The sequence below is a fragment of the Neltuma alba genome, unplaced genomic scaffold, assembly GCF_004799145.2.
Source record: "Neltuma alba isolate B1F8T4 unplaced genomic scaffold, ASM479914v2 tig00013081_pilon, whole genome shotgun sequence".
Classification (NCBI taxonomy): Eukaryota; Viridiplantae; Streptophyta; class Magnoliopsida; order Fabales; family Fabaceae; genus Neltuma; species Neltuma alba.
This window is the reverse complement of record NW_021637411.1, coordinates 402,625-417,513: the sequence shown is the minus strand read 5'-3', so window position 1 is coordinate 417,513 and position 14,889 is coordinate 402,625. Positions and strand designations below refer to the sequence as shown.

The 14,889-nt window shown below is 38.5% G+C and overlaps 3 protein-coding genes across 5 annotated transcripts; all 3 read right to left on the bottom strand.

Moving 5' to 3' along the window:
* Window positions 1-854: 854 nt before the first annotated feature.
* Window positions 855-6,647, bottom strand: LOC114734229 (carbon catabolite repressor protein 4 homolog 1). 2 transcript variants are annotated; one of them, XM_028921805.1, is made up of 12 exons: window positions 6,094-6,647; window positions 3,659-4,403; window positions 3,367-3,453; window positions 3,203-3,286; window positions 3,039-3,125; window positions 2,869-2,955; window positions 2,295-2,348; window positions 2,118-2,209; window positions 1,901-2,015; window positions 1,633-1,777; window positions 1,388-1,546; window positions 855-1,191 (listed from the first exon to the last, which is right to left on the bottom strand). In XM_028921805.1, the coding sequence occupies exons 1-11, from the start codon at window positions 6,249-6,251 to the stop codon at window positions 1,398-1,400; spliced, it is 1,803 nt and encodes a 600-aa protein (XP_028777638.1). In that variant the 5' UTR covers window positions 6,252-6,647; the 3' UTR covers window positions 855-1,191; window positions 1,388-1,397. The 2 variants fall into 2 exon arrangements, with proteins under 2 accessions (XP_028777638.1, XP_028777639.1); XM_028921806.1 differs by having other exon boundaries at window positions 6,097-6,647.
* A 1,722-nt stretch (window positions 6,648-8,369) lies between these two features.
* Window positions 8,370-10,238, bottom strand: LOC114734137 (uncharacterized). 2 transcript variants are annotated; one of them, XM_028921677.1, is made up of 4 exons: window positions 9,965-10,238; window positions 9,251-9,472; window positions 8,711-8,920; window positions 8,370-8,684 (listed from the first exon to the last, which is right to left on the bottom strand). In XM_028921677.1, the coding sequence occupies exons 1-3, from the start codon at window positions 10,005-10,007 to the stop codon at window positions 8,718-8,720; spliced, it is 468 nt and encodes a 155-aa protein (XP_028777510.1). In that variant the 5' UTR covers window positions 10,008-10,238; the 3' UTR covers window positions 8,370-8,684; window positions 8,711-8,717. The 2 variants fall into 2 exon arrangements, with proteins under 2 accessions (XP_028777510.1, XP_028777509.1); XM_028921676.1 differs by having other exon boundaries at window positions 8,370-8,920.
* A 107-nt stretch (window positions 10,239-10,345) lies between these two features.
* On the bottom strand, window positions 10,346-12,125 carry LOC114734136 (60S ribosomal protein L21-2). Its single transcript, XM_028921673.1, has 2 exons — window positions 11,784-12,125; window positions 10,346-10,736 (listed from the first exon to the last, which is right to left on the bottom strand). Exons 1-2 carry the CDS (start codon window positions 12,018-12,020, stop codon window positions 10,479-10,481), a joined length of 495 nt encoding a protein of 164 aa, XP_028777506.1. The 5' UTR covers window positions 12,021-12,125; the 3' UTR covers window positions 10,346-10,478.
* Window positions 12,126-14,889: the final 2,764 nt, after the last annotated feature.

Sequence of the window (14,889 nt, the reverse complement as noted above, 5' to 3'; positions counted from 1 at the left end):
TTGAGAATTTCCCTTGCTTTTAAAATCCCATACATCAATATATGTACATGTATGTAGAAAAATTCATTAACCTTGATCTTTAATCATGAATAAAATTGTATCACTAAATAAATTAAGATATCGAGTATACTTGAAAAATAAAATCAGGATATTAGATGATAACTTATTAAGGGTTACAAATGAAATAATTATCTATCATTTGAACGTAATGGCAGGAACAACCCATTCATCTCACGGGTTTGTCTTCGCATATATTCTTCAAAACTATTGTGGAGTTAGGCAGATAGCCCATAGGATAATCGGTAATTTAGATCATGAAGTTAATTTTTCTAGTCAAAACATACTACTCCAATTCTAATTATAATACCCCATTTGTAGTCTATAAACAAAATCCTATAAGATCAAATAGCACATTTCAAAAATACCGCGCCACTCAGCCTGCGTTTCTTCTTTTGTAACCGAAATTTTTTACTATACCCAAAATTCGTCAGATACCTTGAAAACAACGCCCGTTGACGCCAGTTACGTTGCTATTTATCCCCCAACGCCCTTAACGAAACAACCCCCCTCGCCCTCATTTTTTTCGCCGCAAATAATAATAATAATAAGTGGGGAGATATGATCGTTTCCCTTTTTTGGCGGCGGTCAGGTATTCTCCGTTTCGGCCTGATGCAACTCGAAATCGCGGATGTCTTGGTCCACGACGGTTTCAAAATTAAGTGTCAGTAGGATCCCTAAATAGAATCAACCTTATCAGAAAGGTATGGCAGATTCCCAGATAATTTCAAAGCTTCCGCTAAAGAACTTGTTCTACACCGTTTGCCATTTTATTTCAGGCACTCCTTTTTTTTTTCCTCAAAAATATTCAAAGTAATAAATGCCAAGTCCATTTAAATATCTCAGGGACTTCGACAGGTGAGGTAACTTAGCTGCTAGGGCGAAGTAGGCCAGCGGACATTTCAAGATAAGTTTTACTATGAAGAAAGATTGGGGGTGAGAGAAGATGCAATTTTATAAGGCATAATCATGCTTTTTTTATATGAGACGGTTGGCATAATACAATGCAGATCATTGAAAGGATTCCACACGATAATACCTGGGAAAGACAAAGGCGTGATCTACCATCCTTACAATAACTTATCAACCAAACGCTTCTTCCGGCCTTTTTCTTTACGTGTCTTTGGAAATGACCTACAAACATTAAGAGCCATTTTTATCAAACGCTGCAGTTTATTATGGACTATATTCTACAGATATATAGATTATTGGTTGGGGCATAAAGGCTTACGAACAGACTCAAATTCTACCCAATGTATAGAGGTGAGGTAAGAAATTCAATAAAATGTCAGCTCTCCCGCAGTGAAGAGTGAGGGAAGAGACTAACTACCTTTCACATGTCAACGCCTAGATCTATTCTTGCAACAACGAAACTCAGCTAACAGAGCTATATGATCTGAGGACCATTCAGGAGATGGAAGTGCCGTGTCTTTCCTCAAACTCTCCTCGTCCAACAGCTCCAATAGTGACTCCACCACCAAAGAATCCGCTGCAATCACAAACCACGTCACTTCAAAAATAAGTGCCCTGCATCTTAAAATTTGATAGATGATGCAACACAATAAAATAGCAAACCTGTATAAAAGATGTAATCAAGAGTGCCAATAAAATCTCTAGTGACATTTGTGAACAGGGGTTCATTTGTTGCACTGTCCAGTCTCCTTTTGTGCTGCTCAAAACCAAGGCCTGCTGTTCTTGCAAAAGAAGAGTATGCGCTAACCTGTAATTGAAAACAACTCATATTAAAAAGCTAAATCAACATCTTGAAAAAGAAAAATGCGCAATAATATAAGTAGAAAAACTAAAGCTAAATTTTAGAGTTGCATTTTAATGAATGTATTACCAGCGGCAGCTGATGAATCAACTTGCTGTAAGGACGCAAGATATTAAGAGGATCAACAGTTAAATCAGGATGTAATGGGTCGACCTTCCCCATCGCAAGAAGTGCATGAGGAGCACTGCAACAACATTCATCACCAATCTTAGACAAAATTTACTGATGCCAATATATAATAAATTAAAATAAGCTCAAACTAAACAAAAGGAAAAAGCCACAAAACCTTCCAGGAACTGAATTAAAATCTCCACAAACAAGCATTGGAATGTCGGCACTTGCAGCTATCTTTTCTAACCCTTTTAAAAGAGTATGCACCTATAAGAAGGGAATGAAAAAGCATAACTCCTAAGCTCGCAGTAAACACGTGTTCAATATGAACGAACAATTGAAAAATGCTTACCTGCCAGAGTTTGACATCCTTCAGATCTTGGTGAACGTTTACATGTGTATTAGCCTGCAGTCCAAGGGCAAAATTAGTGCTTCACAATGAAAAATAAAATTGTGTTGCCACCTGAAAAGAGGTCGAGGGAAAAGGAAATGTCATAAATCTCACACGAACAGCCAATGCCAAAGAAAACTTTCATAAAAATTAAAGTTACGCATCCATTGTGGCCCTAGGAATTTAATAGTTTTTAGTGTTAATCCAAAAAAAGGCCCAGGGCCTCAAGACCTGCCCAAACAGCCATTCACAACTCAACCGAAGCTGCCAAAAGAACAAAAACCCCCAGCTAAAGATTAGGTTATAGGTTATAATTACCCTTTAAAATGGATAGATAACTAAGCAATTTGCATCCAAGAAGAACAATTCTAAAAAGGCTCCAGTAGCGCAACTACAATGATAAAGATAGGAGGATAACAGCAACAGAGAAGGAAGATCAGGCACAGCGAGAAAACAAATGAATACCATCAGGCATGCATGAAAACACAAGACCGTCTAAAGTCCACAGACATAACAGCAGTGTAAAAGAGCTTACCACACAAAGAAGCTGCCTTTTCCCAGGATTATCAATTGGCTGATTGGCAACTTTCGCTTCTAAAACCACTATTAATGCAACATTATCCTAGGAACAAAAGGATAACAAGATAAACACAAGCTTCATAAGAAATAATGCAACATCTGGTCTTTAAAGCAATAGGTTGCCACCTTAACAAGCCTATTTAGAGCAGTTTTCCTCTGGGTGGTAGGAATCATGGCATCAGTCAAAGACTGCGCAGCCTTATTAAATTCAACCTGCACGCAAGCAGACATAATTTAAGTTTGTGAACAAACTCAAGAACTATCAAGCAGAAAAAAGTGCACTCCCCAACCTCGTATTTCTTCACATGCGAAAATTTGTCCCTGCGGAAAAATGTCGCACAGCCATCAATTGTATTGCTGTTACCTCCATATACCTGCAAATCAACAATTTATATCAACATTTTAAAGAAAAATTCAGAACCATGAGCACAAAGAAACAGAATTTCTGTTCAACCTCATTTGTTTTCCTCTTATATAAACCATAATATCCATGTTTGTCCAATTCAGGAGAAAAAAATTCCTCATAATGATCACTTTGGACCTGAAAATGAAAAAAATTTGACAATAAGATGATACAGAAGTCATAGAACAAGATAAGCCATCATGCCTAACCCTCCCCCCTTCTTCGAATAATCATTTAAATTGAAAATGCAACAAAATTCAACAGAATCAACCTGAACATCAGCCCACGTTATCAAGTCACTTTATCAATGGTCAAAACCATAAACAAAAGCATGTTGATGTACCTCTTGAAGGCAAATAATGTCTGCACGATAACCAACTATTTCTCTTAACAAATTTTGTCTACGATATGGCCAAGAAAGAGCCCATGAAGGGCAGTAACCGTATAAATCATTTGAGGCATATGCATCAGACAAAATATTGTATGATAGAACAGTAAAAGTTCCCGAAGATGTTATACGTCCATCAGCATCTAAAGGTCCCATCCCATCAACAGGTATCAAGCGGCGTGGACTAGGCGATGGTGCAGGAATGACCCGAGAGGTTAGTATGGTGTTGACATGCCCCACAGGAAGTTTTGTTTCTGCATCAACTACCGCACACTCAAATTTTAAGATATGACCGATGTCATCAACTGTTGGGGTATATGTTTTCGATCGTCCAACTTCAATCCAAGTTTCACCACCACTTCGCTGCGTAACAGCTGATGGATACAACTGCGCTGACCCATTTGTCAATGCAGCACTTGATGTAGAACTAGATAAGCTATTATTGATTACCCCAGATCCAGAACTATTAAAGCGACCAAATACCTCCTCTTCCTCATTCCCATTTTCATTAACAGCACTTGCAGCACGATCATGGAGAACACGATGATGCTGCCATGCATCTGAAAAGCACTTTGGTGTGCAATGGTAGCTTTTCGACACAGGTATTTTGGCTTTAACACAACCAAGACACTGCAATGTGGCCTGTTCAGATGGATGTATGCTGCAGACAGCGACCTTTTTATCACTTTGCACACGATACCTACCAGAAAAGAACAGCGAAATGATATATCTGTTTATAAGTAACAGATTAAGTATTGAACCAAACAAATAACCCAATACATGAAATAAAGGGCTTGGGATGAAAATTCAAGATCTTAACAGTCACCACAAACAAAATCATGTCTATTACTCCTTTCTGTCTAAGGGGAAAAAAAAAGTTATACAATAGTGGCAGTAAAAGTAGGCAGTTATATCTTTGCCAGTGCACCTTAACTAAAGACCACTATACAAATGGAAAGACATACACATATATTGAGAGTAAATGAGAGAGGCCACGTGAACTGCCACTAGCATATAGAGACCCAATTTAATAGTCTGATATTTAAGGTTGATTTAACATAAAAGAGATGTTCTTTAACGCAAGAGTTAAGCAAAGGAATAATAGCAATCATCCGCTGGTTTAACACTATCAAATCTCAGATCCACCAGGCAACAAATGCCACACTAATTGCCTCTTTCTACGGATAGAGTGAACAAACTTAAGTGCAACCTGCGTGCTTAAGAATCTCATTCTATACACAAATGCATAAGTCTTACTTTAGTTTCCACAACTACAAGAACAAGCTCTTGTCCTCAGCAAAGACATACTTTTTCACTCCTTATGAAAACAAGCGAACTTGTGTGGACAGAGACAACAGAATTAGACTACCAGTGAAATGATTATTTAGAAATAGACTAAATTAGGTTCGACCAACATAGATAAACCTGGCCACAGAAAATGCATTACATATTTTTCTATTTTTCCATCTTCAACATATCCTATTGTTCCATTTTAAACAAGCCGCATTAAAGAAAATAATAGAAAAGAAACCCCAGAAATTTGCATTTGCAGCTTAAGTAACAACAGATAAATGTCATATACTTGACAAATTAAAATTTAGAGTTCCTGCATAAATATATAAATTTGGTTGATACAGCTAAATACAACACTGGGAGGAAATGGCAAAAACAAATAAAATTTTTTTCCATACATCAAAGCCTATAGCAGTCAAGTACCGTCAATGTACATGACACAGTTTCAACCATCATAATGGGCTAGCATTCACAGTATCGAATATTGTAAAATAACCGCCAAGAGAAAGAACTACAGTAGAAAGAAGCAAATGATAGAATGGAATGCCAAGGTAGCCGTCCTGGTTATACGACCCCGGAGACTACAATATTCCATTCACTTCAGTCAATTTGTAAGGAGTTAAATGTGGTTTCATCGTCAGCTTGCATTTCCCTAAACTTTCTTTGCAATGAAAACAATATTCATGAATTGGAAAGATATCCAACAAATAGAAAGAATAAAATAAGTGAATTTATTTTGATTACTCAGGCGATTACAATGACTGAAATTAAACCAGCAATAAGAAAACTGCGATAAGTGAATAAGTGAATAAGAACACTGCGTCTACTAGTAAACCATCACTAAAAGAATTATGAAAAATACAAGAAGCACCAAAGACAAATTCAAATAACAATTACACAATTCTAAAACATCCACAAACGATCCTCCCAGTTTGCACATTAACATTCCGTGAAAAAATATTCCGAAGTCATTTAAAAGTATATTAACACCAATTAGCTGGTTATAGTCTTCAAAATTAAAAGTCAATCAATTTCCAGAGCAAACAAAAAAAGACAAAATCAGAAAAATCAAAAGGAGCGAACAAAACAGCACTTACCACCTGTAACGTAGGAAATGGCCGTCTACTGGGGCTGACTCCGGCACATCGTCGGTGGTAACAGGCCTATCGGGTCGCCGCAGGAGCACGTACGGCGTAAGCTCACATCCAACAATGGGTATATCAGAGGGGAGGTGCACGCGTAGCACGCTCAGCATGCTTCACTCGTTGCAATCGCCACAAAACTGCAATCCTACGAACGATAATCGAACAAGACAACTAACGACTCTGCTAGCTCCCGAAAGACCGCGCGCGCAGAGGCGGATGCCAGGCGGATCCGCCATTTACTTAACCCGGAAACCCGCCAGCCTTAATGGACCAGAAAGCAAACCCGAGAAAATCACAGCATATTCGTAGCCAACAGCGGATCTTGATAGAAGATAGATGAAAGCTATCGTCTGCGGAGCAATTGAAGTTGATTCAATCAATCAATCAGAGGGTGAGGCACTCGAATTTTCCAGGAAAGAATGTTCGGTTGGGGAGAGAAAAACAAGAAGGGGATCGATTATTAGGGTTTTACAGAGGAAGTGGAAGTAATCGCTTATGCTTCATTTTCTTTCAGGAGGCGACGAGCGTGAGAGGGCTTTATAATAAACGACTTTTGTATTTTTCCATTCATCCTATTTTCCTTGTTTTTGCGAGAGCATGTCCCTTAATCGCACAGTATTACATCGCCCCACATCACATTAATTTGCCTCTTGTTCCCATATAATCAAACACCATGCCATTTTACATAAATCTGTTTATTTAATTTTTAGGAATGTCTTCTTATTTCTTTGAGAGAATTTTAAAACAAAAGAATGTACAGAAAAATTTGTACACTTATAACTTCTGAGCTTGAGGCGTAATTGTTTTATCATTTTCTATTTTGCATTTGATTTTTATTGTGATTTATATTTATAATTCAGGATAAATATAAAAATCATGTTATTATGATCACGTTAATTTTATGGTTTATTGTGTATGGATATAAGATTAATGAATTATGTGTTCACCCATACTTTTTTTAAAAAATTTAAGTCATATTATTTACGGTTTATTATGTGTGGATATAAAATTCATTTTGAATTGCACTGCAACTCTATATTTCTTTTACTTGTGCCAGGTTACAATATCTCAATAGGATAAAAGAGACTGCCAATTCTCTCCCAAGGAGAAAAATAATGATGAGAAGTATTAATTACATATTAGATACTATTTAATAAATAAATAAATTTATTAATCAGTTCAATAATTAATCGCCATCCAATTCTGCCATACAGTTGCTGTAATCATAACAAAAAAAAAATTCTTAACACTTTTGACTTTCAATTTAATCCTAAATATAAAACCCAGTTCATTTTATCTTTCATATTTATTATTTATTTTTTAAGATAGTTTTTATAGTAATTATACGTGTTAAAGATTTCATTAAATGTTAAAATTAATACACTCGATTAACAAGGATATTTTAAATAAAATAGGATCTATTTATTACAAATAATTAATTTAACAAACTTATTTGGGGGTGTTTGGTAACATGAAAAAGCACTTTTTATAAAATGAAACAAACTCCTCCACATATTTACTTCAGGGCATTTGGGAGGTTGTAAAAGTACTTTTCAAAAACACTTTTTTACAAATCAAGATAAATTCCTCCACATATTTATTTCATATATTGTAAAATCACCTTTAAAACAATGGTTTTACTTTCATCCAAATTCTCCCGAATCGTATTTTTAAAATTATAGTTTAGTTTCCATCCAAATACCTTTTTAATCTACTTAAATTAATGAATTAACTTTTATATTAAATTAAGCTATAAGCCCTGAAGGATCGCAGATCCTAAAGCCAGGTTGGATTTCTGCTTACTGCACTCGGAATAGGATTAATTCGGTGTCTCCCATGGCCGCCGAAATCAACGCAACAGTATCATGACCCGTGAACTTTTCCTGGGAGGAAATTTAGGAAAAATATACAGCTAGATGGGAAAATGTCAAGAATCTTCTAAAGCCGTCCCGATGCAGTCAACGATCATTACGAAATTCACAACCCGGTTCATGGCCTTGTCTGCACCAGCTTACTTCACACGGATAATCTTCTTTTATCCCTTTTGCTCCATCCCAAACCTGTTGTCTCGGGCATGAGAGAACTACGTCCCAACTCCGAACGGCTGGGCTTAGCGATATGAATGCTGCTTTTTATTATGCTCGGGATTATTTACTTCGTAATCGTTGCAATTTTTGCCAGTTGTGGGACGTGCTCAGTGAATGTGGATGGATGATGGATCCTAACAAATGCTATTTCTCCATCTGTCGATGATCTTTTAAAACAAAGATGCGACGGGACGGAACGGAAGGGAAAGGGGCGTGCCTTTATTATTTAAATGGACTTACATCATTAGCATATAAAATAAACGGCCGTTCAGTGAGGCTCTTTTCATATATGTGGTTCATTTCTGGGTCACACGGCTGTACAAAAAGAGCAAGCAAAACCAAATCAAAAGAAATGAATCTCGTAGCGGTACGAGTCAATGTGTTGTACATCTGATGGCTTCATTATTCATAGATTGCAGGCAGCGAGATAGGAAGGTATTGTAAGGCATAGAAAAGATTGTGAAACCCCGTGGAATAAAAAGAGCAGAATCAGAGAGGAGGATCTTTGCAGTAGTAGGTGCAAAAGCAGGCGGTGGCCTTGCATTGTCCGACGCCATTGGGATGTTTAGAGCACTCTTGAGAGCATTTCTGATTGTCACAATTGCTCAAGGGAACCAGTTTATGGCAACTATGTTCAGGAATTCTCGCCGCCTGAGCACCGCTCTGCACCACCAAATTGGAGGCCAATCCGCCTGCCCTTAATATATGAGCTCACTTAGATCGATAACATGAAAAGGAATCAGAACAAGAAAGGAATGGATGCATTTCAATTTAGTCTATGCTTATACTAAAGTTTGATCCATTCCATTTTCTTTTGAATTGTGTCACGCATGAAATTATTCGCTGTCTCTCCGTTTCTTTCACAATTAACCTATAAATCAGAGGGAATCCGACAGTATTGCGTGTTTTTCTGCAGGGTTGTTTGTGTGTGTGTGTGTGTGTGTGTGAGAGAGAGAGAGAGAGACGAGCAAAGGAGAAGAAAGGGTGGATGCATGATGGATTAGAAGGAGAAGAAAGAATACCCGCGAAAATAAGGATGAGCAGAAGATGAGAGAGTATGGAAGGTGTCGCCATCGTTAATGTGCAAACTCTGCTTAGTCTTCCTGTTTTCTTCTCAAACTGGCCGTCCGTAGAGAGTATGGCTCTGCCTATAAGCACACGCAAAGTCCCGGTGAGGGAAGGAAGGCACCTTGATATTCTCCGGGTGGGTTGACACTTGACAGCCGAAAAGCAAACCACAGTTTCTGGGGAAAGCGACACTTGTTTCTTGTAAAACCTTCTTGGTGAAAATTGAAGGAGAATATGAAAATTTGTTTATTACTTCTTTGACCTTCTTAATTCAGCATTTTAGGCAGCTTATGCCATCCACACACTCCGCCGTTCCGTAATTTCTACATTTTTCTAGGATAAAATGGTTATGGAATTATCTTACATTTCGGAATCAAAACAGTCTTTGATACTACCTCAACTTTCAAGAGCCCATAGTTGTTTTATTTGCTAGTTGTTTTATTTGCTGCTTAGACAAGTTGATCTTAAGCCGCCAAACTCAATCTCGTCGATTTAATTAATTAATTAATTCAAACCTCGACATTAAAATATTTGTTAGCATCCGTATACAATCTTGAAAAAAAAATTCTATCTAATTATTTATAACACAAACCAATGATGCTTACATCACATTCCACACAAAGTTACGGACCTACATTTTATTCTATTTAAGAAAAATGGATAAGTACCTGTGTGACGAAGTGGTATGGTACTATGGTAGCCCGTAGCCATACTATGGTCGACTTTATCATCGTGCAAGTTATGCTTACCCCAAGCCTTGTTTACGTTTGGAAAGAACTTCAAATCCGTAACAGTGGTCCGAAGCTAGTTCAGGGCAAAGTCCAACAACGGGTATCCATGCCTCATGATCTGGACCTACTCTTGATTCTATTTTTTTGAAAAAAAATTACAACCCAAGCCTCGTTGATGTTTGGAAACAAGTCCAAATCTGTACTCCACTGGTCCAAAATCAGTTCAGGCCAAGTCCAATGACGTGTGTTCATGCTTCATGATCGGTGCCAATGCATATAAAATATTGCAAAGAGCATATCTAACGAAACCATTCCAAGGATCATAGAACAAAGCATTTTTGTATTTAGAATCAAATAGGACAAAATTGGGGGTTCAATGACAAAAACCTCGGATTCAAATCCAAACAAAACTACGCAGTCCGGCAAACAATATGATAACCAACGCTCACACCTAATAACCGCCTTTGAGATCATTGACGACATCGTATGGAATGGGGGTTACTGTCTCCAACGTAGCACCTTCAACCATGAAACCTGGCTTAGGTCCCACAGGCTGCCTCTTGGTGCTGATGACTTCTCCCCTGGCCTTTGCTTCGGCCTTCAGTTTATCGTTCTGAATTTTCCTCAGACGGAACTCTTCAGTACACCTTGAAGGCATCACATGCTCTACACGCACATGAATTCTTTTTCTGATTATTCTATTGCCAACCTGGATTATGTACATTTTTGTCAATTGAAATTACAGAGAACAAATAGCTTGCTAAACAAGGAGAAAAGGTAGGACTGGCAGGGTTTAGAGAATAACCAGACAATACCAGGAAATGCTTGATTGGATTTGAAAAAAAAAAGAAAAAGGAATTGACAAGTACGGAAATTAAGAAAGTAAACGGGACAGCAACACAAACACAGATATAGCCTACTCTCTCTTTTGAATTATTTCACCAATTCAGGTTGGGAGTGAACAAATAGGAACACTAAGGATAAGAACAATTGGATTAGAAAAACTGTTACAGATCAAAAACTTCATATTCTATTCATGAAAGATTTGGATAAATCATCAAAACGAACGGGCTTGAGAAAAGTTAACAACACAAGGAAACAGCCTCACTCAACTCGCAACAATCTCAATTCTCGGCAACGGTATTCGATATGAAAAAATGGCTTGCGAGGACCATAAAAAATACTTTTTGTACCCAGATAATTTGAAACTGAATCATAAATCAAATCCAGAACACACACACGAGTCAAATACAAGTTAACAAAAAAGGAGATCTAGAGTTCAATATGACATTTTCTTTTGTCCAGAGAATTCAATATCACATTAGGTTCCCATGATATCAGTTAGAACGCTATGACCAACAACGCCTAGTTTTCTAAGTTATCCATGTAAATCACAAGATTCATTAATGACATTTTGAAATAAAAAACTATAAAATAATCAAGTTCTTATAGATACATTTCACAAATTGCACAAACTTCGAACTATCACTCTGGGTCAACAGGATGAAAAGTAGACGCTTTAAAATTCAGTACACCATACTAATCATGACAAAGACATCAGGGTCACCAAACAACAAAGGCACCCATCATCTAAACCATTCGCGGACACGTAAATTTATCTTGGCAATTACAAGAGATGCTATCACACGAAAAGTAAAATATGCTTTTAGCAATGGCTAAATTCATCAATTGCGAATAACGGGTAACCCCGGGCCAAAACCAAATTCCAGAGCACGGTAATAAGCGAGCTTCATACCTGCTTGTTCACTTCGACACCAATTGCACGCTTGGTTACGTTCCAGACACGGCCGGTACGTCCATGGTAGAACTTGTGAGGCATGCCCTTCTGGACCGCACCATTAACTTTGATATCCACGTAGTCGCCGATTTTGTAAGTTCTAAGGTAGGTTGTCAGAGCTATAGTACCCTTCTTTCTGAATGGCCTAGAGAACGAGTCTCTAGTCCGGGATCTCAAACCATGTCCAGCCGGCATTTTCAGAAAATCCTAGGGTTTCTCCGCCAAGATGGAGTGGGGGTGCAGAGCAGAGGAGGCAGCCACTCTTCTCGCGCGCTGGGTTTGGCTGCGTTTATAACTGGCAATCTAGGGTTATGCTTCTGCTTCCGCCTTGGGCGGCATGGGCCTTTTTGGCAAATATAGGTGCAATGGCTGATTCAGAACACACGGCCCAATCAGATGGTTCTTATTATGTGGATTAAAACGACGGGCCCATAACTTTGAAGAGGCTATTTCCTTTTCTTTTCTGTTATGCAGCCTCATCCCAACAAAGATCAGGTATAACAGAAGGGACTAATTTCTCATAACGTGATATTCTAATGTTTGAATTCCCGTTAAAAGAGGTATTCACTTTTAGTACCTGATAGTACTCCTCCCTTGATGCTTCAATTTCGTCAGGTCCGCACGCCGTGCTTAGCACTGGGGGACCTTTGTTTTTGGATTAAGTTTCATCCAATACTTTAAAAAAAAAAAAGTTTTCTTATGTGTATTCAGTAAAAATACTAGATGTATATAAAAGATATTTTAAAATATTGGATGAATCACAAAATATTTTAAGATAGTAAACACCTCTAACAAATTATTTCAGGGTGATGGACAAATCAAAATATATTTCTAGAATGCTAAATTTGCTTAAAAAATAATTTAGAGTGTTATATAATTGCATCAGAAAATACTTTAAGATATGAGACATATCTAAAGAAAAATACTCCATCATGCTAGATGAAACACAATATTTTAAGATAATGAATATACCTGAAAAAAATACTTTTAATGAAATTTAAACCGAAAATAATTTTAATGCATGTGTATTTTTTAATAAGAAAGGTTAAAAGGGGGAAAAAGCACACCAAAAAAAAAAAAACCAGAGTCCCACACTGCTCAGCACTCAAAGCGCCAGCGTTCTGAGCGCTGAGCACGATCAGCCAGGTGAGCACGTAATGCGGACGCCAGTTTCTTCCTCTTCGTTTGGGTCACGGGAGCCGCAAAACCTCGTGAGTTCTCGCGAAATATTAGTCCAAAAAAATAGGACTAGGACAAGAGAAATTGAGCCACCTTCACTTCTACTTCCACTACAACCTAGGAGGGCCCAACCCGCAGCCGTGAATCGTGATTGCGGCGGAAGCTCCAACAAGCAATGCTTCGAAGACGCAAATTGGAGCGGTGGTGATGATGGACGAACCCTTGACGGAGGGGCCGGAGCTGCATTCCAAGATGGTGGGAAGAGCACGGGGGGTATTCGCGTCGACATCGCAGAGCGAGGTGGGCTATTTGAGGGTGTTGACCTTCGTTTTCACCCACGGCAAGTACAATGGAAGCACTTTGAGCGTTCGGGGACGCAACACTATGATGTTAGAAGTGAGAGAAATGTCGATCGTGGGTAGAAGGGGACTTTACCAGTTTGCCTGTGGGTATGTTCAGGCCCACACCTACGCCTTCAATGTCAAAGCACGGGCTGCTATTGTCGAGTATAATGTAGAGCCGGTAATATGGGCCAACCCGCCGATTATGGGTTGGCCCGTGGCGGGCCTGAAGCTTGGCAGGCTGGGCTTTTTAGGACCGCTTTTTGACGGGTTAGAATTTTTTCAACCCGACCCGCGAGGATGGGTTGGGCCTAACCCGCCAAATTTTTTTTTTTTTACTTTTTTTTAATAAAACCTACTCAAAGTCTCAAATTCCTAAATACCTAAAATAAAACATGCAAATAGAAATTATCATAAATAAAACATGGAACCCATCCAAAGTTTCAAGTTCCAAGTTTCAAATATATCAAAATATTAAACATATGATTAAATGAACATGATATGTCCTTAATAATTTAACAAACATTTCGAATTAAAACATAAATCCAAATTAACACTACCACAAAGTCACAAACACAATGTCACTACACAAATCACTATCAAGTGCTCAATCATCACTCATGAGCTAGGGCAAAGGCGCAAAGCAAAGACAAAGAGCAGAGAGCTTGGGGCTTGGGACTTGGGACTTGGGAGTTAGGACTGGCCGAGGGCGACTGGGAGACTGAGTCTGGGAGAGTTGGGAGTCTGGAAGGAGTGCGACATGCAAGCAAAATGTGAAAATGGGACCGTGTTGGTGTTGCCGTGTTAGACTATTGGACATGGACTACTCACTGTTGCATTGTGGACTAGGCTAAGAGTGTAGAGACTAAGAGGCAAAGGAAAAAATTTGCCAAAAAAAAAATATGGTTAAATGGGTTGGCCCGCCAACCCTGCGGGTTAGCCCGCCGCGGGTTTGGGCTTGGCGGTATGGGCTCAAAACTTCCATTTTAAAACGGTCCTAATTTTTATCAACCCAACCCGCCACTTATTGGCGGGTTGGTGGGTTGAGCCCGCGGGCTCAACCCATATTACCGGCTAATGTCTCTGTGTCCCATTATTGACCATTTTTCTTCCCTATCACCCGTCTGCACTGTGATTGGCATTGACATTCCTTTTTCAGGGTTTAGACTCCAACGTATGAATCCTTGGATTGCAGATAACGTCATGTGAATATAGATGCTACCTATGTTTGGTTTGATCTATCTTCTGGGTATTAGGGTCATCCATTGACCATGTATTTTGCTAAATCTGAGTTCTCTTTAGTTGAAAATTTAGTGTTCCAAAGAGAAAAATGGATGTCGCTGTGCAAAGACCCCACCCACTGTCATTCTTATTTTGTTGCATGTGGAAGATTGGACCATTTTTCGGGAAACTAGTATTTTAACTATGATTGACATTTTCCTTCCTTTTTAATTATGACTGTTATTTTCGTCTCACACGTCGACACATCCTTTTATTTGAAAATTAAATTCCAATTCGCCAACCAATATTAGATAGTGTGGGCT

What these genes read in the sequence shown, in the direction of transcription:
- LOC114734229 (XM_028921805.1), bottom strand. Translation starts at nt 6,251, where the DNA reads ATGCTGAGCGTGCTACGCGTGCACCTCCCCTCTGATATACCCATTGTT. An exon ending in CATTTCCTACGTTACAGGTG is followed by an intron (nt 4,404 to 6,093) that starts GTAAGTGCTGTT and finishes CTTTTCTGGTAG; the next exon opens with GTATCGTGTGCAAAGTGATA. An exon ending in TTTAATTCAGTTCCTGGAAG is followed by an intron (nt 2,016 to 2,117) that starts GTTTTGTGGCTT and finishes ATGTTGTTGCAG; the next exon opens with TGCTCCTCATGCACTTCTTG.
- LOC114734137 (XM_028921676.1), bottom strand. Translation starts at nt 10,007, where the DNA reads ATGGCTACGGGCTACCATAGTACCATACCACTTCGTCACACAG. An exon ending in CATACCACTTCGTCACACAG is followed by an intron (nt 9,473 to 9,964) that starts GTACTTATCCAT and finishes CGCTTTCCCCAG; the next exon opens with AAACTGTGGTTTGCTTTTCG. An exon ending in GCTCATCCTTATTTTCGCGG is followed by an intron (nt 8,921 to 9,250) that starts GTATTCTTTCTT and finishes TATTAAGGGCAG; the next exon opens with GCGGATTGGCCTCCAATTTG.
- LOC114734136 (XM_028921673.1), bottom strand. Translation starts at nt 12,020, where the DNA reads ATGCCGGCTGGACATGGTTTGAGATCCCGGACTAGAGACTCGTTCTCT. An exon ending in GTGTCGAAGTGAACAAGCAG is followed by an intron (nt 10,737 to 11,783) that starts GTATGAAGCTCG and finishes TACATAATCCAG; the next exon opens with GTTGGCAATAGAATAATCAG.